We start from the raw sequence: 27,520 nt of genomic DNA on the forward strand, positions 1-27,520 counted from the left end.
AAGACAGTCTAAGTAGCAGTGTTAAAATATGATATAAGATGTAGTGCCAGCGAAACTAAAGTAACGTATCCTCAGCTTTCGTCTATATTTGAGGCCAGCTAGTTATGTTTTATATTATTACAATGTCACATGCTTGACAGGATAGACATATCATGGAAATTCAAAATGTTGAAAACCCAGTGCTGACATATAAATCACAGAAAGAGAATGGGTCTTAGGCATCCATTTAGACAATGAAGTATGTACTGTTCATACTGTCTACAATAACCCTATTATGAACATATAACTATGAATGTGGAGCTGCATATCTGCTTGTTTTATGTATAGCATTTGCTAGCCCCATTGATGTGGCCATAACAACATACAGTATATTCAGCTAAGATAAGAGATTTTCTACTGCAATAAGTGAAATTACATTTCAGTTGTAATGGTGCACCAGATGAAAGTACTAATTCCTTTTTGCCCAATAGCTGTAATTGGAAAAGACTGTTTCTGGAAGTGGGGCAGATGGACTACTGTATACATCCAACAAATTTCAAGGCAAAAATTAATTTGAAACAACATCAAGGTAAAACCAGTAATAGCTGTAATTTTATAAAAATGCACTCAGAGTTTAGCTGGCCAGACAGGAGCAAACAGGTGTCCTGCATTAAAGCTGTGACTTTGAAACAAAGGTTGTGGCTATGAAGGTCTTTCAGCCCCAGTCTCAAATTCAATGCCCCCTGTCCTCTCTCAATCCAGGATGGTCCAGTGCATTTCTTTTCCCCATTCTTTTTTTCATCTCACATGAAGGTGCCTTGGCACAATTTATCAAACAGCTGTGACAGCAGGAGGCAACATGAATAAAATAAATTGCAAACATCTGTACTCAACAGATTAATGGAGCAAATAATAGGAAAACCAGGCCCAGCGGAATTTGATCTGTCAGTCTGAGGGCAGCCTAGTTACATGGGCATCAGAGAACCTCTCACCAGCCTCAAGAAATCTGAAATCTCCTGTAGACTTGTAATTACTGTTAGAGATATGGCATTCTTGCATTTTGAAACCTCTCAGTTTCAACAACAAGGTATGTTTATTATTCATTCAGGATGAAGTAATGTTATATTTTTCAAAGATGCTGGAATATTATTTCCTTGTCACTGTCTAAATGCGATGGGCCAAACTTATTAAAGAATTGCAGTACGGTGCATCCATTACTGAATGTTCATATAAAGCGATGAACCCAAAGTTAATTTAGTGAATGTGTTAGGAGGGAAACATTCAGTCAGAAGTTGTTGACTTTTTAGGTTTCATTTTCTAAGTTAACACATTAATATGTATGTGAAAATGCTGATGGGGGGATATGAAAAAATATGTGGAGTGTAATGTGCAAATTCAAGTTGTGCAAATGTAACAGCACAAGTAGAGCTTTAAGTTTAAAACACAGAGATGATCATATAAAAGCAAACAATGTCTTTTTAATAACTGAACATTTAAAAAGACACTTAACCCAAGACATGCCCTGTGACCAAAAGAGGATTTGGCAAAGAAACCAGTTATCCAAAACCTTAATTTAATTTAGAGCTGCCATTTACCTTGACGTGCACTTCTATGGGATGTGGGAGCAAAACTGGAGCACCGGTTGAAAATCAAGGATTTTGTTACCAATGTTGTTAATAATGACAATAATGAACAAAATGATATAAATTATTCAATTTATAAGGAATAATTATTACTATGCCTGCAATTTTCAGTTTTGCCTTTTTACTGTTCTGTCACAGGAAGTAGTCAAAAGTAAAGCAAAAATAGCTATAAGCAAAGACAAAAGTTCAAAACACAGAGCCCTTGAAATTCTTCCTCACACTACCGTAAAAGTGGTTTTGTTGCTTTGAATCCAGTGTTGGACAGCCAGATAGCAACAACACCCTTTATACCATCAGAAAGATAAATTTATGCAACATGATATCATATTTTCGCGTGATACAATGGGGATATCTACATGGAAAAACAAAATGGCAGTGCATCAAGATTTTAAATATTTTTTGTTCCATTAAAGTGACCTTAAATTCTTAAAATGATAAAAGATTTGAATTTTATTAACAATAAGGAAAAAAGCGAAAGGAAAGGTAGATCCAACCAAGAAAAAATTAAAAAGAGTAATACATCATAATACCCAATATATTATTGCAGAAACATTCAATTATGGTTGTGGACACAAAAATGAAAATTATAGTTTGTAAAATTAAAAATGTTTACCAGTACAATTTTTCGCCACACCCCAAGCTCCAGAAACATCCAGGTCAATGACAATATTTTTAGAAGTCATATTTTGCCAGTAATATGATTGGGTTTCTATAGTACAATTATTTACCATTAAACCTGTAAAAACATCTATCAGTCTCCTCAATGTGTTATGGAAGTTATTTCACACCACGATTTTCCTAGAAATATTACATCATTTTCCATTTTAATAGAATTAAAAACATTACTGTATCTCTGAAAGGAAGGGCTTAAGGTGAATGATAATTTAATTTGGCAGTGGGATTTGTATTTACCTCAAGAAAAATGGAAGACACAGTTATCCAAAAGAGATGTACATACACATTATGTCAATCATAAAAGTTCATAAACACAAAAATAAAAAAAACATGTCTAAAAGGTTGTTATTAAAAATTACAAGTATTCCAACAACATTTGAGGTACTCATAGATACAGATTAAACAAGGTTAATGTAAACACAGTAAAAAGGCAAGATGAAAGTCATTGATTAGATTTTCATTTAATATTACTTTGAAAGCCATCATTATAACTTCAGTCAAAACTGAAATACACCACTGCACCACCTTAAGACTAATATGGACAACATGAGATCTCTATATGCATTACACTAAAATGCATCGTCTGGTTGATAACCTTTTCCAAAGTATAACAAAAGTTTCTGCTATCACAGAAGACATAAACAATCTTACAACTGTTTTTAGAAATGACGTTTTCTTTCCCAAAGGGTAAAGAAAGCAGAAAAATGGTGGAAAGAACTATTGATGGCTTATTATGCTGACTGTGCTGTAACATTTGTATGAGCCCAACAATATGCTCTCTCCATAAGCATACTCTGACTCATGTTACGTCTGTTCATTTCCGCTTACTGATGTGCTTAGCAACTCATATGAGACAAAGTAAAAAGAACAGAAGGAGAAAGACAGTGAGGATTGAGGATATAAGTCGAAACTTCTTGTTTACTGCCAATACAGCAGATAAAGTTATAAAAGAACATAAAAATGAGGGAAGCTTCAGCTATATGGGTTTGCCTTGGTTACACACTACACCAAATGGATAATATGTTTTGGAATTTTGTGGGTTATAAACCTTGGATACAAGAAGAAATGGAGTTTTGGAGGCAGGCTAAGAGGAAGTCTTTTGAGTCAAAGCATTCCAGCTGCAGTGATCAAATATATAGGTAAAAAATAAGAAATCCAATTGTCAAAATCCAAAACAATAAGCAAAATTCACCCAGAAAGAAATCAAAAGCTGTTTAAAAAACTTTTCAGAAATAAACACTAACAAAAAAAAATTAAGGGAATTTATTCAAAGCTTAGGCATGCTGGAAATGTGTCATAGTCCTACATAATGTCAATATAATGACATCACCCACAGCAATGTTGGTCAATGCATGACTGGCAATGGCCATTTATTATATAAAGCTCAAAATCTGTGTGTGTGTGTGCCCAGTATACACTTCCACACCGATGGACTAATATGTCAATTTTTCAGAGTAAAACATGTAGCTATGCTAACCTTCATTGACTGTGCTGCACTGGGAAGGGAGTTTATGCAGAGGAAGGGCGTTGGGCTATGTGAACAGTGCCACTGACTTATGGACAAATGAGTGAAGATAGAGCAGTAACATGGACAGGAGAAAACAAACAGCCTCACGTTTGGTGTGAAAATGGTTGGTACAGCTAAAGGAATACATACTTAATAAGAGCACTTTAAAGGTAGAGTGTGGGTGCCACAAGCTGTGGCTCTGAGCTTCAGGGTGGCTTTGCTAAAAGTGGAAAAGAAGGTAACACTGTTATTGCTAACTGCCGTTCTCTGACAAGGTGTCTAAGAAATGACGCTGCCCCACTTACAACCTCTGATATTACCCCAGAAAGAAAGATGCAGTAATATGTGTGGTTAAATGACCTGGCTGCTCTAACAAACCCCTAACCTCCCCAGTCTTCAAATTCACAAAGTGCTAGAAACTCCAAGGAGACTGCTGAAAACTGCAGGGGGTACCCTCCTCTGATTGAGCTCCTTTTGGAACTCCTAGGTGGGCTACAAGAAGACACTCAAAATTCCAATGGTGACCACGATCCCCACGGTCAAAAGCCACTATAACCTCTGCTGGCCTCTGAACATTTACTATAATAAAAAACAGTTCACCACACAAAATGTATAATAAACATTTATAACAAATACATAAAAAACAGTATGCAGCATAATTTTTAATGAACAAATATGGTCAAATATGATTTTTGTCTGAAGCAAATAATAACTGAGCAAATGACCCATTTATGATGAGATCCATGCTTCACCTAGGGTAACAAAGTCTTTTGAGATGGTGGGAGGGAGAGAGGATGGACACTGAATGGGGAACTGCTAGGAGCACTGCTGGGGGAGGAAGAGGGGGTGTGTGTGTCGCTCGACCCTCATCGGTCTCTCCGCAATTGAGTAATATGTTATGACTGTGGTGCATTCTATAATAATATGCTGTATAACATTTCAATATTGTTACTGATTTATGGAGATATTTATTACTACTGTTCTATTAATTGTTCTTTGATGCAAAATTGTTTTTATTTCTATAAAACTTAGTTAATTTCAGAATAAAATCTTCCAAAGGCTTAATAAGCTCAGAACTACTAGATGCTGAATTATACTTGAAAGACGTATGTCTTCCTGTTGCTAAGAGTAGGTCATAAGTATCAAATCTACTTTTTATTTATTTTACACATTTACCATACATTTTATTACTCTTCCGGGCAAAGCTGGGTAGGACAGCCAGTACAATTATTCCACCATAATGAAAGTGTCTGTGTATGTGTGTGTCTGTCCAGTTGCTGTGTCTCTGTCATTCCAAGAGCTTATAGTAATAAAATGCATTGAATTTGCCATTCCAAAAGATGGAACATCACTAACATTTGTACATTTTATTACTACAAATGATTGTAATGTGCCATATTTTAGGATGACAGATTCAATTACTATTTGCATTAAAAAATACATTCCAATTGATGGTGTACTGCAAACGTTAACATTGAGGCCTATATTGATTACTTAGATTTCAAATCAACTTAGACAGGATAGTATAATATAAAACTACAAGTTGCCTTATAAGTTCCAGGGCATTAAGATTGTGTGTAAATGGAATGGAGTCATACATACTGTACATATGTGCATAGCCTCAGGCCACTTACAGTCATAGAGTAAAAAACCTTACTCATATTTACACTCCAATCATATCAGTGATATGAAAATTAGGAACAAGTGATTCTCAGTTACATCTTCTGCCTCTCTCAGTTCTACTATGAGAAAATGTAACTCTAAAATTTATTTACATTTTTTTCTATGTTAATTAGTGTTCCCTATTTCTATTTCCTTATTTATTTTTTATTTTTTCTCTTTCATCATTATGTAAAGCACTTTATAGCAGGTTGGAAAATGACTGACTGACTGACTTTGAACTTCATCATTTGTATGAAAATGTGCTATATAAATAAATGGTGTTGTTGTTATTGTTAAAATGGGTCAGTCCAGTTGTCTTATTTCATCTCACCTCAGTAAGGGGAACTGAAATGAAAAATACTTTCAGTTACACAGTGATTCTCACTGGCATCTCTTCCCATAAAATGCCTCACATTTACATCTTGAACAGCCAGCTTTGTTCTTTTCAGATAAGGAGAAAAATATCGTTGGGTTGCACACCTTTACCAAATCAGTAACCTGGCTCTACTGGGAAAACAAAAATGCCTTCTAGTTAAAAATGAGGTCAAACCAACCAGCACAAATACACCAACAGTATCCATTTATCAGAGGTTTTATTTTTTTCAGTTTCATGAGACAAACTGCATATAATTCATCGTTTTTGACTTTTACAGTTTTTACAGAAAATTCTGCACTAAGAAAAATTTAAGCACTGATAGAGTCACTGCTTTACATACTCGGATTATTCATCATCTTTTCAGAATTCCCAGATGGATGATTATTTTTCATTCGCATAAACATTTTTGCTGACTTCATAATATTATTCCCCTACAGGAAGAAAGAAACTTGTGTAATGCAAAAAATGAAGAGGCCATGGCACTTTCTCTTAAAGCTCCTACTTTCTTCACTTAGGAAACTGATGTAACTCCTGACAAGAAACTCTTGAAAATTGTGAGAGAAGCCACAGCCCAGATGGACACCTGGTGTATGGATGGACAAGCCTCTGACAGCTCATATATTGATTTTTTCCTTGCCTTGGTTATCTGCAACACTGTGATAGTCTCCACAGCGACTGAGCCCCGTCAAAGGGTGAGTAGAATAGTGATGAATGCCAGTACAGCAGTCACAGCTGTGCTAGGATCCCCAAAACACCAGATCCTTGTTACATTATCAAATTAATGAGCAAAAATGCATTCATTATTCATTTGCCTAAAGTTGCTTATATACTGTACAGTATGGCTTTATCTTTGCAGATGTATGGTATCTTTTATGTGAGACTAACCTTAGCTGTCCTTTCTTCAGTATCTTATGCTGACTCCTAAAAGCATTTGTCAAATGTACCTTGTCCAGCAAACACCTGAGCTAGCTAGGCCTTTCAGATGTACTGGGACATTCAGTAATTCACTTAAAAATCTAAACATTAAAGATTTCAGGTAATACCCCATTTCTCTAACTCAAGGTCACTTAATACGGTGCAACATTTTAATAATCATAAAAGCTAGTATTCCTTCTTGATATAAAAAAAGCATATGGAATAAGGATCCTGTTATGTCTTTAGTTTTTATTTGTACAAATGTTTGATACATTTTTTTCCCTTATCTTTAACTTTGTCACTCGATTACCAAAGATTATAAAGAGACCAATTCAAGCTTATGTCTGTAAACAGCATCAATATATTCAGTACTGTATGGCAAGTGCACGTGGCCACCATCCGGAGTGTGTGGATGATCCTTTACATTTAGCCACATTTAATCCTCATTTCATCGTCAAAGAAATGAATGCAGTTTTGTTCGATCTACTGAGAATTTAAATTATAGAACAGAGCTATGTTTTCTTATGCCAAGATTCTTCTTAATGGAATTACATAACTTTGTAATTGTAGGAAAGTGCCTGTTTAGTAAGCACCTTTTAGGATAAAGGAATTTTCAAAATAACCTCATGGCTGTCCCAAGTCAAATAATATTGAATATTAACAGTATAAATCCTGTTAAAATCCAAAACAAGAAAGGCATTAAGTGTGTCATTTCAGGCACATTCATGGAACATTTTGAAAAATAAATGTTTGTGGGAATTACCTTCTTAGTTTTTCAGTTTTTCTCATCTTTATTTTAACACATCTTTTCTTTAGATTAGTTCACCTTTCTTTACATGGTGTTAATATTTATTTATAGTGCTACTGTTAGGAATCTTAAAAACTAAGTCAGGGATCCTGAAGCCTGCGTAATCAATTTAACTTTCACGACAGGACTGAACCAGCAGCAACCAACCAGTCTGTTGTTGGGCACACACCCACAGCTCTAATTCAGAGTCAACAATTAATCTTATATGAATGTTTTTGAGGTGTGGCAGTAAGACCAGAGTATCTCGGGAAAAGCTCTCCACAAACGCTGAAAGAACATGCAAACTCCACACATATGGTAACTAAGTACTGGGTAACCATCACAACACCATGATGCCTCATGTGTATAATGTGATAATGTCATTATCTACTCTCTCTATATAAAATCCTAAGTCTAAAAGTGCAATGATTTTGTGCAACGATTTTATGTGACTTTTTATGTCACGTTTTTTGTCACGATTTAAATCAGGCTTATTTTAAAACCTACATATATATATATTAGATATAATTCTTTTCAGAATTTATCGAACTTTAATGTGATGTTGTGAGGTTTTCAGATTCTTACTCCATTTTTAAATTATAAACTAAAATATCAAGAAAGTTGTGGCTTTTAATATCAAGAAAGTCATGGTTATAATCAGCAAATCATAATATAATCAGTAAAATATATATTATTCTATTGATACTCTGCTTTTTCAATTTATTATTTTGTTCAACCTTTATGTGAAAGGTTATAGCTCCCTAAAATGCTTTAATCGCTTTACTGTATTATTTATGTATTGAATCGCTTTCAGCTTAATTTTCATGTTGACTATGTGATTGGAGGCACTGTGATGCAGTGCTTAGCACCACTTTCTCGTATCTGCAGGAATGTATTTGTTATTCTCTGTGGCCTCTTTGTGTTCTCTCTGAGGCTGGGTGGGCTTTCCTCTGGGTACTCCTTGGTTTCTCTCACATTCCAGAGAACTATATGTTAGATTATTTATTGAGTGTTGCTTGGCATGTGAGTAGACTGCAATGGATTGCCACCCTGTTTAGCGAAAGTTTCTGCCTTTGACAAAATGCTGCTTGAATAAAATTCAGCTTCCAGTAACACTGCATCTGTAGAATAAGAAGGACAAGCTGATCCATGTCTGTGTATTTACAGTAATATGAATATAGTGTGTGCTGTTTGAGTTTGCTGTTCTGTAAAAAGTTTCAGTTGTAGACTTCAGGTAAGTTATATGAGGAAAGATTAACATCAGCATCACCAACAAAATAAAGAAATAAAAGCATGTGAAGTAAATAATTTAAGGAACTGCAGTTAGATTTGCTGTAGAAAACATGTTAGGGTAGGTGGTTATTTTTATTGTTTACACCTATGTCATTTGTGAGTGATGAAGAACTCTTTACTCTATGGTTCAGTATGGAGAATGCAGAGGCTGCAACCTAACCCCTTTGTGGTACTGTTATATACTGTATATACAGTCATAACCTAAGAGTTATGAGGCAACATCCCTTAATATATCTTCCACAACACTTCTTCTCTCTTTCAATGGTAATTATCCTTACAGTAAAAAGCTCTTCTGTTTAAACAAAATGATACATTGATCTTGCTATCCTGCCTAATCATTCCATTTCATCTTTTCTAGACCTCCAACACAATGAAAATACATTTAACAAAGTCAGTTACTTTCATAATTTCTTTGAGATTAGTGGTATGTGAGAATCTAATGTTGTAGCTCTCACACATTCTTCTCTTAACATGATTTTGGAATCATACAGTATAAGAGAACTGCAACCAGCATTGCAAAAACATGGTTATTTGCTTCCAAAAACTTGCTTAAAAGTTTACACTCAGTGTTTCAGGAAGTGCACACAAGGCACAAAGTTAACTTCTCTCACAGGAGGGGAGTGTCAGATTAGTAATCATGTCATGCATTGATCTTCAGCTTTTGCCAAGCTTTTCTTACATTCTAATTTTGACTCCAAAGTAACATCTTCAGCAAAAAATTAAATAAGCAGCTGTTTCTGGAAACCTTGCATCCCGATGTCTGCATTATGTGAGATTAGCTGAAGCAAATGATTTCACATTCAGGATTGGATATCGGCAAAGCAGATGGATAGCACTGTCAAAACAGAGCCCAAGTGCATCTTAACAAATAGATCAGTCGTTTGTTGTTAGCCCAGCAACTGAAACCCACCACCATGGGCTAAATAAGTATCTAACGTTAATAATATCAAATTTCAGCAAGGTCACAAAATACACTGGAAGCGCTTTCATCTGCGAATGTTGCTTTTTTATGACTTGCTGGTATGACTTTTGGAAATAAAAGGCAAAGTACTACATGTTTCATTCTATTTATTTTCTTAAATGTTAACTGTGTTGAACCGTCTATAAATTCTTATTGACATTTGGCTTCCATCTGATAACTGCTGTCTATTCTGGGTTTATATTTATGGGACAGGATATATGAGCAAGAAATTCTATTGTAGCTCTTTTAGAAGTTGATTATTATGGTTAGCATTGCTGCATCATGGATCCAGTGCCATGGGTTTGAATTCCACACCCAGCTTTTGTCTGAGTGGAGTTTGCTCATAATCTCCCCTCAGGTCCATTGCATTTTCCTTTGGTCACTCTAATTGTTTTCTATGCATCCAAATCACACGCAGGTTAGGTTGATTGGCAGCTCTAAAGAAGCACTGTGTGAAAACAAGTCGGCCCTGCAGTTGACTGGCACTCCATCCAAGGTTTCCCTGCTCCAGATGATTCCAGGATAGGCTTCAGACCCTGTGACCCTGAATTAGTTTAAGCTGATTTGAGAATTTAATCTTATGTGACTTTCATGGTTTATGTATGTTTAAAAAAAAAAAGAACTTTTACCATTCACAAATCATACCAAAACATACATAACTTTCTCAAACCCCTTTTAATCCAATTTAAAAAATGTCAAAACATAAATGAGAAATCATAGACCAGATGTTTCTCACTTGGTTATTCTACTGATTTTTGTAGCAGACCTTTCAAGCAGTTACTCTACATTTAATAAAGATTTTACTGCATGCTTCCCCACAGAGCATGAAAAGGAGACAAGCTACTTAAGTGTTTTCTCTGGTAGACTGTATTTTTTAATTGCCATTTTTTGGATACAAAGTCTAATGCTCTTTATAACATATCTTCTCCATGCATTACCATAAACCACACAAGAAAAATGAATTTCCTTAAACCAAATTTTAATCATATTAAAGACTGAACACTTATTAATGGGGTGTCACATTAGAAGTAAGGTTAAGAAATGCTGCTGTAAATTCATTATGTCTGTGATGTTACATATTCAGTTACTGAACACAAATGGAACACATTCAGTTTGCAAATATTAATAAAAATTGCACGTGATTAGCCACTGAAAAAAAATCATGAGTGGTCTCCCCTAGACTTTCTTGTATACTCAGATATACAAGATGGATATTTAAACCACAAGACAATGTAAACCACAAGGCAATGATTATATATTTATATTATATACATCAAAGAACCATCAACAACAAATCAATTCAAATTTACAAAATATTGAACAATTATTATAAAAGTAAAGTTAAATAAATCAGACTCTGCAGCTGGATGAATAAAAAAGTACCACTTCTGGTTAGCGGAAATAGGTCAAAAGTTGATAGAAATGTTTTGTACCTAATACTTGTAGGCAAAGTTTGGTTGACCTAACTGAAAGCATACTCAGGTTATCATGTTTACATACACACACAGACACAGAGAGACAGACACACAGACATCATTCCAAAAATAGTATTTTCAGACTCAGGGAGGTCTAAAATGTCGAGATTCATCAAAACCTTCAAATTGACTGTTTGGACGATTACAATATTTTCACTATGAGAAAGTAAATCGGACTCGGGGAGGTCTAAATCGTTGAGATTCACCAAAATCTCGAGGTTGAATTTTTGGACGATTGCAATACTTTCCCTATACTTCGTATATGAGAAATTAAAAACAAAGAAAAAAGATACTGTGATGTTTCACATTCTCTTGTTGTTGTTTAATTGATTTTATGAACATTAGCTTCACTTTATTTTCTCTGTGAAGCTTTGCTGCAGCTCAGACCAAATTTACAGTTCACACATTAAAAAGTAAATTTTGACCTAACAGGGAACAAACAACACCTCTGCAGCAGAATGTAATAATCAAATTCAGTTTATTTTTTTTTTGTACTTCTCCTGCCTGGGATTTGTTTCCTGCCTTGCGCCCTGTGTTGGCTGGGATTGGCTCCAGCAGACCCCCGTGACCCTGTGTTAGGATATAGCAGGTTGAATATAGGATGGATGGATGGCTGGATGGATGGATGATTACATTAGTTAATAGAAATGGAGAACTCTAAAATCAGCTTTACTCTGCTGGAGTGGAAAGGGTAGTCCTAGTTTGTAGTGTTCCAAAGTACTTAATTTTAATATGTCAATGCTTGAAAAGTGCATGTTTCATATTAAGCTATTTCTTTGCTACAACAGAGGACTTTCTACAGCAGTGCTAATTATGAAGCAGGTGGTCTATGGGAATGTGGAAGTATTATATTTTGTTATATGTACTTCTATCACTAATCAAATGCATGTTGCTCCTACATTTCTAAAGGTGGCACATTGCAAATTGTAGCACTATTGAACAGATTTCTATCTCTATACATATCGGAAAAATGCAAAAAAAATCCTGATACTTATCTAAAGTGCATTGGTGATACTTAGTATTGAAAAGAATTACATATTCTACTGTATCAATTTGTTTTCCACACCTCTACAAATCAGTAAAAAAATATCAATTTCCTTACATTTTTTCCTTTAATTTTTTTGGACTTTCATGCCATCTTAGAATGTCAAAAATAAATGCTTATCATTCCCAGAAAGAAATGACTTTACTCGCTCACTTGGAGACTTCTGTTTTTGGCTGACATGCTGCCTCTGAGAACCAATCAAGGAATGTATTATGGTTGGCAGATTAGATAGTTTTATTCTCAGTAGTGAGTGCTTTGTCTTTGAAAGCAACTCCTTCATTTTGAACCTAATTAATAAGACATTGCCAGATAGATGAAGGAGCTTTAATTTTTTTCCGCTTAACTGCATTGTTCTGCTATGACTTCCGGGTCAAACGAAATAATAGCCAAGTCCAAGGACCTGGATTGGCATCTACAGTTATTCAGGTTCAGTATTCACTGCTAGCTTACTATATGTACCTTCTAGTGCTTAATATTTTGCATATACATTTGTGCTAAAATATTTCATTTAATTATTTAATTTGTCAGACACCTTTACCAAACCATAGTCAGAAAAATCAACATGTAGTAGTGGTAGTGGTGCTATTGTCATGTGTGCTAAGTACAGAGAAATTCTTACTTGCATGTCCAAGCAACATGCAATAAATACAATACAATACAATTTATTTTTATATAGCCCAAAATCACACAAGAAGTACCACAATGGGCTTTAACAGGTCCTGCCTTTTGACAACCCCCTAGCCTTGACTGTCTAAGAAGACAAGGAAAAACTCCCCCAAAAAACCCTTGTAGGGAAAAAATGGAAGACACTTTGGGAAAGGCAATTCAAAGAGAGACCTCTTTCCAGGTAGGCTGGGCGTGCAGTGGGTGTCAAAAAAGGGGGTAAATACCATACAATACACAGAACACAAGTAATTTCGAATATACTATATAACAGTGCAATTGAAACATTACAAGTAAATAGCAGAATTCAACAGTAGATGATATCACATCATACGACTTGGGTTTGTTCAGAGTTCTTGAGAGCTCAGCCATCGAGCTGCCTCCCCCTATTGGCCATTCCACAGCTGAGTCAGCGATAGGCCAGCCAATCCAATGAAAGGACCCCTCTACCCGATGATTCCTATGATCCTCCATCAGAGATGACTTTACCTTAGGAAGGCAAAACAACTTGGCAGGTAGGCACACATTTGAGTACCAAGAAGAGAAACAGAGTAGGTGAGGGTTAGTAACAAATTATAACTATCATATTACTTATGTTTTAATGTTAATGACTAACTAAATCACCAACCTCTGTTGCCATGATAAACAGCAATGTATTAAAATTGACATCATCAAAAATCAGCTTATCCAATGCACTAGTATTGCAGTGCTCCCTTATTTTACACCTTAAGGAGATCAACCCTGAGAAAAAAACCTTAGAAACCTTTATCCCTTGAAGAAAGACACCTGGCTTAATACCACAGACAGTAAACACAAGCAGTCCTGGCTCTTAGCCCAAGCCTAGAAGCACCAAGATTTGGGCCCGCCAAACACCATCCAAGTGCCCCACCCACCAACTATGTGCACCAGTCCCCAAAGGAAACAATCATCATTTTCACATGCAGTTGCAAGTGCAGCAATTTCAAAGTGAGATTCTTTCTTTGATGTCATTTATGAATCGTGGATGCTTGCACCCAGTACTGCCTAGGGCAACATGTACCCTCGAGCCATCCCTGAATAAAATGATGTGAAAAATTAAAGAGTTTTCCAAAATACACTTTAAAATCTGATGTCACAAATCACTGACTTTAATATCTGCTGTAGTTGTATTACAGTGTGTGATGAGTACATTGAAATTAACCTGGGTTAAGAGGATTTAGTAATACATGGATGAACCGACTTACTTTTCTGGACAGCAGGTCAATCAAGTAAAGTAAGTGCTACTCATGAACTTGACTTGTGTATCAAGTGCCCTAAATGATCACCCTAAAAAATCAACACTTTCAAAACCAGCTATTAGTGAGAATCATTTCTTTTAAGTGTAAGAAGTTGTTCCAGTGTGCATTTTTTAAGATATTATCCAAAATTACTGTCCACAATTTAAAGCTGTGTGAAGGATCAAAGGTTGCTGCTGCTATTTGGATGCAAAGAAGATTTAAATTAGGCAGTACATACTTTATATAAAAGGTGGTGCCCGTAGAGCCAGCAAACATCCAATGAGCACTAATAGTGGAATGAGATAATCCCAAATCGTGCTTTGAAGTCAGCAGCATATATTACCAGCAGGGAGAATTGGGTAATGTTTGAAATGCTAATGAAGGACAGAGATGATTGAATCAGGTAAGGTGAAAAAGCAAAGATAAGACATACTTTAATCCTTGTTTTAACTTAATTAATAGCAATGCAATTGACACACTTGTGTCCTTTCTCTCCTTTAATATTTACAATTGTTCTTTCATCATATATGCAATTTAAAACAAATTGTAAGCAAGCACAGTGATGTCAGCATGGGCCATTTTCTGAAAGTCAATTTTAACAAGACATCTGTTGACAGAAAGCCAATTATGTTCACCGCAGTGGCTTTAGGATACAGTGAGACTGTGGAGAAGGCTGTCAGCCCGCTGCTGAGCACAGACAGCCAACCAGTGCAGAGCTGGCTGAAATTTTGAAGGCATGACTTCATGAGCAGGTGATCCACTAGAGAAAAATCAAACCCAGGCTGTTTGTTCTTGTGATAATATGACAACACAGCCAGCTGAGTTAAAGAGAGACAGTCTCATCCAAACTTTTTTTTTTTAATTCAGAACAATGATCCACTTCCAGCAGCCATTTTTTATGCTTAATAATGTCACAGTAAATTCAACTTTTAATACCAGTGGATTCAAAAGTATAGGCCCTGTGGCATTGTAGCTAAGGCAGGGGTGGGCACTCTTCAGATTTTGGTCCAAACCATTTCATAATTAGGAGTTATTTCTTTTGGTTTATGTAACATGCCATTTAATTATATATTCTGCTCATTGTACATGGTATCATTCAGAATGGCAGAAATAAGAGAAAGAGAGAGAGTAGAGAGAGAGAACGGTTTAGCATGAATAAACCATGAGTTCAGTTAACAAGATGGCTGTATATTGCTCCTGTATGAATGGTTAACTAGTGTCTCATCCAGAGTTTGTAAAGTGTACCACTTTTTGTGTGGCTGTTACTGCTCTTATAAACTTTTGTTCTCTTAAAATATACAGTACATCATTCAAACCATATTTAAGATGAGTTACCCATTGTATACAGTGCATTTTGCACATATTGTAATAATATAATATTTTTGATAGAGTCTCAATCATATGAAAATGGGTGTGAAAACTACTAAATATAGCCACATTTCAGGGCTAGGCTCTTCACTGGATGGCCCAGAAGAGGCACACATCAGTCCAGCTACTCCTTACTGCTCACTGCTGGCTTTCAGCTTAGCAGGCCCCAAACAAGATCTAACACAATAAAAAAAATGTAGAAATTCCCAAAATAAAGCAAAAAGTGCCACAAGGAGGAAGAGGATTACCTAAATCCCCAGTTTGTGCACAAACAGGCAAATAAATAATCTTTATAAATCAGGATTTCTTGAACAAAACTGAAAAACAAAACAAAATGCTGAAATCAGCAAAAAGCAGTTGTCTAAAAGTGAACAAGACCCAAAAACACAATCCAAAAGCAAAATCTAACAAGAGCAAAAAAATCGGAACAAACCGTAAATCCACAAGAGAAATAACACTTACAATACTCCTAATACAATTCAGTAATCTGCACTGTTCTCAGCCCTTTATATTGTGAGAGAGATGATGCAGTGATGTTAAGGTGGCCCCGCCTCCTGGGGCTCCACCCACAAAGCACACATAACATCAAAATATTTAAAGATACACTACATGATTGCAAACATAAGAGAAAATACATGAGCATATTAAAAAACAATAAAAAAATGAACAATAAAATATATATTACACATAAATACAAACCCATACATAACAAATACAAAGAAACTGAAATAAATGATAATAATCTCAAATTAATATTATATAATCTATAAAATGGCATTGAAAAACTTTGTTGGGCTGAATAGTCCATTCTTGTCAGCATTTGTGCAATTGTCTAATGTTCTACAACTCTAGCTAATCACATATAACGTGGTAATAATCAAGCCTTGACACAATACAGTAAAGCTGTCTGGGGCAACCTCCCATATAATTGAGAACTGGCTGCTGATTGCAAAAAAGGTTGATGCAAAGTTTTTTATATACAAGAGTCCACAACAGAACTGAACAGGTTAGGAAACATGGCGGGTATATATTTTAGAAACAGGAAGTGGAGGAATCTTGGGACTGGAACCGGAAATGAGGTCATCAGGTTGTGACTTCTTGTGATGTGGAAATTACATCATTAGGAGGTGAGCTCTGCTGTTGGACTAGAAGTGACATCTTCTGGGGCGGAACTGGAAGTGACGTCTTCTGGGGTAGAACTGGAAGTAATGTCGTCCTGAGAGCCAGGCAGAATTTCCCGCAGTTGCTCTGTGGGGAGGTAAGAGAAAGGATCAGTGCACTCTGCCAACCCTTGATCTAACCGGAAATTACCTTCTTCTGAGCCCTTTAGTTGCCTCCCATGTGTGACAACCACCTAGCCCTTACTTTTTGTCACAGAATTACTCCTCACAAGCCTGAAAGCAAGATCCCTGGGTAACATAGGAGATAACCTCTGGCACTTTTTCAGCTAGAACAATAGCATCTATTTCCAATAAAAATGTTTTGAAACAACCCAAATTATTATCACAATGAAAATCATTACACCAGCACACTGCTTTTGGCATAAAGCACAACATCAAATTCACTGAAGGACTGAATGCTATATGTCAAGGTACAATAAACATGTATAAATAAATATACACAAAGTCAGCTGATAAGAAAGAATTGTTGCAGGCTTGAGTCATTACTCAGGTTTGCTGTGGCCTCTAAACTAAAACAAACCCTGCCCACTTGCTTGCTCAACCTAAGCAATAGAAAGCAAAACGCAAAAGAAATGATTATTGACCAGGGAGAATATTTACTCATGGATCCCCTCTCTTTGGGAATGGACAGAGTTGGTTTTCACTCTTTCACAACAACATTCACAATATGTACTGATATACTGTAATATCCAGAATAGGCAAACTCCATATTGTCAAATGCTATTAGCTGGAGCTGTGAATCTAAAGTGTCAACTATGATATGGTACATCTGATGAGATTTTTGAACTGTCTAGAATTGTTTGGTTTGAATTTTATTTTCAGGTATTTTTCCGGTGTAGCGTTTTGCCTCACCCATAAAACAATTAGTTTAAGAAGATTAACTAATATGTCTTTTTGTTATATCCACAGGTGACAGAGCCACCAACGCTTAAGCCTTCCACGTACTCTCTTGAGAAACTACATTACTTGCTGCAGAAACTAAAAACTGGAAAAATCAGCCAGGCCTGGACTTCTAATCAGTCCAACTCTGATCAGTCCAGTGGAACAAAGAAGGCCCAGGCAATTGCTGATGGTACTGAGCCACCCGAGGGCAGTTGGTGTGAAGTGGAGAGTAATGGTGCCTCTGGGGGTTGTATTGAGAAGAGCTGCAGCAGTAGAATTAACATGGAGAGCAAAGATGACTCACAAGGCATCACTGGGGAGGACCATGTTGGGTCTGAACTTTGCTATGAGGCTGAGAGTCCTGATGAAGCAGCCTTGGTTCACGCAGCCAAAGCCTATAACTTTACACTTCTCTCCAGAACCTCAGAGCAGGTCACTGTACGTCTACCTCAAGGTGCCATACTAACTTTTGAGGTCCTTCGTACATTAGCTTTTGATTCAGCAAGGAAGAGAATGTCCGTGGTTGTCCGGCATCCACTTACGAAGGAGGTCGTTGTCTACACAAAGGGAGCTGACTCAGTCATCATGGACCTGCTAGAAACTCCTTCACGTGGTAAGCACTCTGCAGCCACTATATATATATATATTTAGTCTTGTCCTTACCATTAACTTTCAGAAATTTCAGTCTTTATTAAAAAAGAGAAAGAAAGTGTGAGATTAAACTTTTCTGTGTTCCTGACCAGTTCAATAACAAAATATAATTTGCCAAAATTAAATCAATATCTCATAGACAGTAGTGTGATTAAATGTGGCACATGCTGTAAGTCAATCAAATTCAAGAGACTGTCCTGTGGGGTGGATTCCCATTCACTATGGGAATGATTAAATATTTTTTATTTTGCCAGCTGTGCCCGGGTTTGACAAAGCCATTGAGTTATCATTCACTGGCTAACTCTGTTTCTTTAGTCAAGTTTAAATATCAGATGAAGTTTGTCTTTAATGAAAGAAAATAAGTTTTCATTCTATAGAGACATACTGAAGGCCAATCCACATAAAATTTGTGGTAAGAGAAGATTTGTTTCTTTTTTATTTTTATGATTCTTGCCCAGAGGGGACTGGGCGGTCTCATGGTCTGGAATCCCTACAGATTTTATTTTTTCTCCAGCCGTCTGGAGTTTTTGTTTTTTCTGTCCCCCCTGGCCATTGAACCTTACTCTTATTCGATGTTAATTAATGTTGATTTATTTTGTTTTATAATTGTGTCTTTCATTTTTCTATTCTTTAATATGTAAAGCACTTTGAGCTACTGTTTGTATGAAAATGTGCTATATAAATAAATGTTGTTGTTGTTGATTCATGTCACCTTAGATAGATTAATGAATACTGTACGTTAATCTATTATTTTTTTTAACCAAATTTTGCCATTACAGGATAGATAGATAGATAGATCATTAGGTAGATAATGAATACAATATTCCTGGGAATTGTTCCACAGATGGAATAATAGCAGATGAATTTCAAAGATGCAGAATAGAACACAAGCTATCAAAGGAAATGACAGGACAGAAATCTAAACCCTAGCCATTATCATGAGCCTGTTTATAAAAGTATAATCTTAGTCTATTAGATTCTAGAATGGATGAATATATAATACTGTATTTGTTAATTTGAACTTGGCAGGATGTAAACTTTTGAACTAAATCAAGAATAAGAGAGTGAATCCACCAAAAAGCATAAACCAAATAAGAGAAATGTAATGATGGATGAAAGAGTAACTGTTTGTTAGGATAACTGGAACGTCATTCTTCATTAGTTAGGTAACTTCTAAAGAGCTATATCCATGATAAATTTGTACATTCCCACGACCCTGCTTAGGATATAGCAGGTTTAGATATGTTCTGGAGAGGAGAGGAATGAAGGTCAGTAGGAACAAGACAGAATACATGTGTGTAAATGAGAAGGAGGTCAATGGAATGGTGAGGTTGGAAGGAGTAGAGTTGGTGAAGGTGGATGAGTTTAAATACTTGGGATCAACAATACAGAGTAATGGGGATTGTGGGAGAGAGGTTAAAAAGAGAGTGCAGGCAGGGTGGAATGGGTGGAGAAGAGTGTCAGGAGTGATTTGTGATAGATGGGTATCAGCAAGAGTGAAAGGGAAGGTCTACAGGACAGTAGTGAGACCAGCTATGTGTTATATGGGTTGGAGAAGATGGCACTGACCAGAAAGCAGGAGACAGAGCTGGTGGTCGCAGAGTTAAAGATGCTAAGATTTGCAGTGAGTGTGACGAGGATGAATAGGATTAGAAATTGGGTACATTAGAGGGTCAGCTCAAGTTGGACGGTTGGGAGACAAAGTCAGAGAGGCAAGATTGCATTGGTTTGGACATGTGCAGAGAAGAGATGCTGAGTATATTAGGAGAAGGATGCTGAGGATAGGGGCTGCCAGGGAAGACAAAAAGAGGAAGGCCTATGCAAAGGTTTATGGATGTAGTGAGAGAGGACATGCAGGTGATAGGTGTAACAGAACAAGATGCAGAGGACAGAAAGATATGGAAGAAGATGATCTGCTGTGGCAACCCCTAATGGGAGCAGCCAAAAAAAGAAGAAGAAGAAAATGTATGAATGGATGGGTGTTTTTAAGTTAAATTTGTTTTAGCCTTGTCTTTTGTGGTTGTAAAAACTGCAAACATTTAGTTCTCTTGCTTTTGGCATTTATTAGGTTTACGGAAAAATCTCCCATGCTATAACTTTAAGAAATTAGCATATAAAAAACAACAAAGATAAGATGAATGTTTATGGTCCTTGATGGGAAAATCCCAACTAATTATACTTGGAAAGACAACATTCATTGTCAGCAGCAACTATTGCAATGTTACGGAAGATGATGGATGTTTATCCCATCTATGGCTAGAGTCAGCTGCCTGTGAAAAGATTTAGGGTGGGCCTATTGATCTTGTGGATCAACAGTCTACAGTCTGTTGAGCAAACAAAAAGACACATCACATCTAGGTATAGCCACACCTCTTCACTGTGCACCCCATAAATCAGTCCCCATACACCCTTCAGATGATCTCATACTATTATGATTCAGAAGTTCTGTCATTTTCTTGAGATATATTTTTTTTTTCTCTGAACTTGCATATTTTTCATATGGTATTGAATCACAGAGAATTCTCCTTTAATCATTTTTACCACTGTAGTTTTGTTCTAGTCTTTCTAACCTCTGCTTTCTTTTTTGGGAGATGTTTCATCTGCTGGTCTGTTCTCTCATTTATTCCTGCCATTCTCCTAGTGGAGGCAGCACACATGCATGACAAGTAATGATAGTTTAATCACAATACTACGTAATACTTTTTTATTTGTTTTCAGAACATCCAGAGGAGGAAAAAAAAATGAAAAGAACAGCAGCAAAGACGCAAAAACATCTCGACTGGTATGCAAAAGATGGACTGCGAACACTGTGCATTGCTAAAAAAGTAAGTGAAGTTTTTCTGAAATCTTTGATGTCGCTTGGTCATATTGTTTGTACTACAATATTCTTCAACATATACTGTAGTAAAAGCACATCAGATCACTCCATTGACATCATTATAGGCACTCAAAAGCTGTACCTAAGGTCCTCCTTCAAGGGAAACCAGAAGGAATTTGCTTTGGGTCATGCAGTACAACACAAACTGACTTCACATTTTTCTGATGATGCATTAAATTAAAAATGCTTTTACATGTGATATCTGAGAAAGTGAAATGGAAGTATGCCATGCTTGCAGAACAGTAAATAGTCATTGGAGATAAAAACATTCACCAAGTTATGAAAGGTAAAGAAGTGCTTGTCATTTAGTGGTTTACTACTGATCATCTGTTTAAACTAGGATGGATGCTTAAATATTTATAGATTCACAGGTCTCTTTCCTTGATCCTTGCTCCCTGCTCAGGCCAAATCAAGTCTAGATATTAGGATCAGGGAACGTGAGCCATACACAGGCAATTACAGTAGGTGTAAAGAGACCACTCAACCCCTTAGTATTTGCTGACCAGGTATTTCTGAATCAGAATGTAAAAATAAAATATATAAATCCATGATCACAGAAATAGACCAAGTGTAATATTGTTATTCACTTTCATCAAAAAAGACATGCACATTCATTGTATTGAAACTTTGCTACTAGCAATACCCAGCATTTTGATTTCTTTTAGCAATGTTTTCCTAAAAACATCAAATACAGCAGAGTGCTTTTAGTTCTGTGTTGCCATGTAAACTAACATTTCCATATATCCCTTTTATTTTTATGAATCACCACAGGTAATAAGTGAGGATGCATATGAACAGTGGTCCAGTTTTAGACTTGAAGCGGAGACGGCCATTGACAACAAAGATGAGATGCTGCTGGAGACAGCTTTGAATCTAGAGACCAACCTTACTTTGCTGGGTATGAATTACACTGTTCTAATAATAAGAAGGAACAATTTAGAACAAAATATGGAGTCTATAAAGCAAATAAGGTTGATAAGATATCCCAGGCATTAAAAGAGATGCATGCCTTTGGACAAAATGTCCAGTGTTATAAACAAAGTAATCAGTGCATAAGAAGACTTTAAGAAGTTTGGATTTAGTAAGCATATTTTGAGTTGCAGAGGAAGGAGATTGACATACTAAGGTTGATGGTTGTGTGGATAAGATCAGAAACCAAAAAGAATTAATGTAACGTTTGAGTAGAGCAATATTAAATTTTCCTCAAAAAATGTTCCTAGTTTAAAATCTTGAATTTTGTTAAATTTATTTATATTTTTGCTAAGTTATTATATTCTAAAAAAATAGTCTTGCCTTTTTATATTTTCCAAAGTTCATCTGATCTAAATTCAGATTATACCTCTTAATAAAAGATGACGGCTTTGATGGCACAAACTTAAACTGAGATGCCACCAACCTAAAAACCTGTGCAACAGCCAAAAACTGAATGGCTTTTTTATCAAAATGTAAAAAACCAAACAGCGCAGTCCATTTTTAAATATCCAAATATCAAAATCAACAAATATTAACAGCAAGATGATGCTAGTGATGTCCAGAATCTGACAACCAAAAAATGGGGTTGTTTCTTAACAGCATGCTGCATTGTATGCAGTGATACCTCACGTTTGGCTTGTCATAGGCTGACAAATGCCAAAACAGAGTATCATATAATGCATCCATCCATTATCCAACCCACAATATCCTAACTACAGGGTCACAGGGGTCTGCTGGAGCCCATCCCAGCCAACACAGGGTGCAAGGTAGGAGACAAACCCCAGGCAGGGCACCAGCCCACCGCAGAGTCTCATATAATATTATGGACACATTCCAATATTTATTTTCTGCTAATATGTCATTCAAACATTACATACTTCTTATTAAAATAAGAAAACAGTCTGTGTTGTGTCTACAAAATGTGCATAAGTTTCCAGTATTGTATATAGTTTTCATTTAAAGAAGTCAGACTAGGAAAAGAGATCTTTTAGAGTTACATATGTAGGATTTTTAAACCCATTAAGGCATTCAATACATAAATTCCTTATTTGGATTTTTATTCTTTTTTCCCATTTCACAGAGCCTACTTTAATATTAGCTGATTAACACAACAATTTGATTTATGTTCAGTTATTTTCTTTGATGCTTTAATCCAGTTTGACGAGCAGTCAAACACTACAATTGTTATCCTATTTCTGTGTATATAAAGCTGACAGGTTAATTGACTTGCTTAGGGTCCTGCCGTTAATCAGTGGTGGGGGTGAAACATGTTAACTCAGTGTTGGCAGCCCAGTTCCCTAACCAATAATCTACATGACTTCAGAGGGTCAGAGGTTTAGTGCGGTGAAACATGCTTACCTAAAACATAACCTGAGCTGCAGCATCTCAAGGTGCTTTCTGTTTAAAAAGCCTTTATTAAATCAAATCAATATTTTACTGTTGATCATAGTGCTCTAATGCACAAAAATGTCTTTTTATGCAGTTGGCAAAATTAAATGAAACATTTTTTTTTGCCTAGCCATCTATTTAGAATTTAGCAGAAAAATAATTTTCTACGCTGTGCCGTGCTGGGCCAGTAGCATCACTTCAAGAAAGGTCCACCAAATCAACAAACTAATTAAAAAGGGCAAGCTTAGATAGATAGATAGATAGATACTTTATTAATATGATACATCCTCTCCGTGACACACTAAAACTGAGTACTTTCAACCAAACAATTGTTTAGAAGAAGTGTGCCAGGAAATGCTAATGGGGCTCCTTTATTCCAACAGTAATACATCTGCATAATGCCCCACTGTGACTGTGGCAGCCAAGTCAGAAGTTTTCCTTTTTTTCACTTTCTTTCTTCAGACCATAGTATGTGTGTGTGTTTATTTATTTTTATCTATTTATTTATTAATTTATTAAATAAGCTTCTGTAAAGAAGGCAACTTTCTTCATGGGGATAAATAAAGATCTATTAATTGTGACAGATAGGGAGCGCTATCGCTCCCTTGAACCCTTGTCCAAGATGCCAGATACCAGATAAAAGTCCAAAAGTAGACTATTTATTCTGCACAGTACACCAAGCACCCTCCTCTCCACAATACTCATTTATATACAATACATATACTCAATAATACAATCCTCCACTCCCAGACACGTTGCCACCCTTTCACCCAGCTCAGCTCACTGTCTGGGAGCTCCCACAATCCTTTTATACTCCCTGACCCGGAAGTGTTCCTGTCCCCAGTCCATGTGATCTCCTATCACTTCCGAGTCAGATCAAAAGTCGTTTTCTTCACACCGGAAGCATGTCATTCTCCTTGTCCATGTGACTCGGACGTATTTCAGGGGTGTAGGGTAAATAAACACTGTTCCTAATTGCAGCGCCTTCTAGCGGCCCCTGTGGTATCCAGTAGGAAAACTCCAATGTCCATAATTCCCTGCTGGCATTTGGGGCACCTCCATACTGCAGGGAGGGCTCCACCTGGCGGCCTGGGGGTATTGGCCGGGATGAATAGCTGGCTATATTCCACTCTATCTATCTATCTATCTATCTATCTATCTATCTATCTATCTATCTATCTATCTATCTATCTATCTATCTATCTATCTATCTATCTATCGTTTAGTTATAGTTTTAGTTATATTTTAATCTGAAAAGTCTTTCTATTTATATTATTAAGTAAATGTATGATATTTAGCTATAATCTTTTTAAGTTTTTAAAAGACAAAAGGGCATTTCTTGACCCAACCTTATCCACCAGGAGACAATGGCTGATATTTTAATTAATTGTTTTTTTTCTAGGTGCCACTGGTATTGAAGATCGGCTGCAGGAAGGGGTGCCAGACACCATTGAGGCACTCCGGGAAGCTGGTATTCAAATATGGGTGCTAACAGGAGACAAGCAAGAAACAGCAGTCAACATCGCTCACTCCTGTAAGTTGTTAGATCAAAAGGATATCATCTACACTATCAATACCGATAGCAAGGTAAGTACTTCTCCAGAGATGTAACTTTATTTTGCCAATTAAGACTACAACAATGGATCTAGATTAAAAGACACCATTGGCATTAGATGTGTATAGAATTAAATGTTTCATTTACATATGAAAATGTATTTCACATTAAGGTCATATAAACCTAATGCAGAATACTGTAGTTCTAAATACAACCATTAATGCTGTCAACTAAATTAAGTCCCACTGTCCCAGAACTTGCCCATTTTCATATTCTCATGAACAGGAAAAACATCACCCTACCAACATTCATGTTTTATAATATACCACATTATAAACACAGGACAAAAGACACCATTAATTAAGAATCAGCTGTTTTAAATTTTAAATGCCTTTTTAACCATTAGTTCCCCTCCATTTCTGTCATCAGTTGTTTAAGATTTTTTATGTGAGTCTGTTACAAAAGAGAATCTTGATTCAAAGGATCAAGGATTGTATAGGAGCTAAAACTACTAAGGTGAGGCCTTTTACTCTGGCAAATGGCCTCTTGCCTTTTATGCTGGGGAGAGGGCAGCACTTTGTATTCATACACCAAAAAGGGAGAGCTTGAGTTTGAAGACCCCTATTCATTGGTTGAGAATACTGTCTTCAGTTCAAAAGCACCACTCCATGTTAATGAGCTTCCTGTTTGTGGACTGTTTTCCTGAGATATTTATTTATTTACAAATGCTTTCACAAAAATGCATGCATTTTGCACATTTTGAGCATACAGCTAGATGAATTGACATGGATTATGCAACACGAGTAACACGGGATTTAATCATGAAAGTTTTTGATATTGTTGGCTCTTGTCAACTGTTAGTCAATAAAGGCTTGTATTGTATCAAAAGCATTGTTATTACTATTATCCACAAAAACATGAGTTTACATTTTTTTCTCAGCCAGCACTAAAAACTACATGAGGTAAGAAACATATTAAAATAATGTTTTTTGGTGGAGTATTCTTTAAGCAGGTTTTTAGAATGCTACCATATACCGTATATATGTCATAGTTAGCATTCATGTGAATAAAAGTTCATAGCATGGAACACCAATGGAATTCCAATATAATGAATTGAAAAAAATGCTGTAGTTTTAATAATTCTAACATTTTAACAATGACCACTTCATGCTGCAATTTCACCAAAACAGTTTAAATTCCACAGTCTGTAATCAATATAGTGTTATATGTAGAATGTACTACATTTAATCTCAGAATTTTTGTAAGTCATCATTGTTTGAGGATGTGAAAAAATTAAGATGAAAGCTGTTGAGATGTCCACACTTAGGACACACTACAAACTTTTGTCTGTGCGCATGTCTTGCCTTTCAGTCTACCAAAGATGTTTTTTTGGGGTCAATTGCCACTGTGTGTTTAGGTGCTTATGTGGTGAATGCACTGACTTTTGCCTGGAGTTAAAATCGAATCCCCGCCCACTGCTGTCAAGACTGGTTTCACACAAACAGAATATCATAAAGACAGTGATACAAATTGATGGGTGGATGTTCTTTACCTCAGAAGTCAGTGTTTACTGTATCTCAGCTGTCAGAGTATGAGGAATCAGAATAGTAGCATTTGTATCACAAATATGCAATGCTCATGTTTCACTTATAAGAGAAATTCAATTAAGAAATTCAGAATGCTAGACCAGTTTGTTCAGCTTGCTTAGTACAAATGAAAAGTACCATTAAAATTTAAATCACTGTTAAAATATGAATGTTTGAAATATTAATAACATTTTTTCGGTTTAGCACAGGCTATAGGCAAGTCAGAGCAGGCCTTTCAATATCCACCTTCGCACACACCAGTTCTGCAGATAATGTATTGTGCGTTTGATAAAAGAGACTGACAAATGAGGAGACTGAATAAGGAATTACAAGACTGCAGTTATTAGCATTACAATGGTCCTAGTCCTTTAGAGTCTAGGGAGCAGGCCGCTATCTGCAGTGCGGGAAGACAAGGCATACAGAGTGATATGCTTCCAGAGTGCACAGCAACACCAGCCATCTCAGACATTTAGCTTGAATCTTAGACATTGGCTTTTTAAGACTTTTTAAATAAGAGAAGGATAAAATGCAAACATGAAGAATTAGAACATTGGGTTGAAAATGTTCAAGAAATGCTATTGAACTCAATCCCTTTGTTTTTGCCTTCCATTCAGTCCATTGCACATTCAGAGCATAAATATACAACAAGGTTAAAGGACTCCTTACTGGTTCCAGCATCAGGATTTTCCAACTGTATTTCTTATTTTGATTTTTATTCAGCTTACCTAATTGTATTACAGTGTTCTTCATGCATGTGTTCATTATGAAGTACTTGAAGATTTGCCATGCATTTGCATATGTCTTAGGTGATGGCATCTTCT

The 27,520-nt window shown here is 36.1% G+C and overlaps 1 protein-coding gene across 3 annotated transcripts in view; it reads left to right on the forward strand.

The window, feature by feature from the left end:
• Positions 1–27,520, forward strand: part of atp10b (ATPase phospholipid transporting 10B) — a 356,966-nt gene that overhangs the window by 290,271 nt on the left and 39,175 nt on the right. For all 3 annotated transcript variants that reach the window (XM_039775061.1, XM_039775060.1, XM_039775062.1), the window contains 5 exons: positions 6,358–6,534; positions 17,696–18,281; positions 21,038–21,144; positions 21,969–22,095; positions 24,961–25,145. In XM_039775061.1, coding sequence (XP_039630995.1) covers positions 6,358–6,534; positions 17,696–18,281; positions 21,038–21,144; positions 21,969–22,095; positions 24,961–25,145 — 1,182 coding nt within the window. The remainder of the gene's footprint in view (positions 1–6,357; positions 6,535–17,695; positions 18,282–21,037; positions 21,145–21,968; positions 22,096–24,960; positions 25,146–27,520) is intronic.

This window comes from Polypterus senegalus, chromosome 13 (genome assembly GCF_016835505.1).
Source record: "Polypterus senegalus isolate Bchr_013 chromosome 13, ASM1683550v1, whole genome shotgun sequence".
Taxonomy (NCBI): Eukaryota; Metazoa; Chordata; class Cladistia; order Polypteriformes; family Polypteridae; genus Polypterus; species Polypterus senegalus.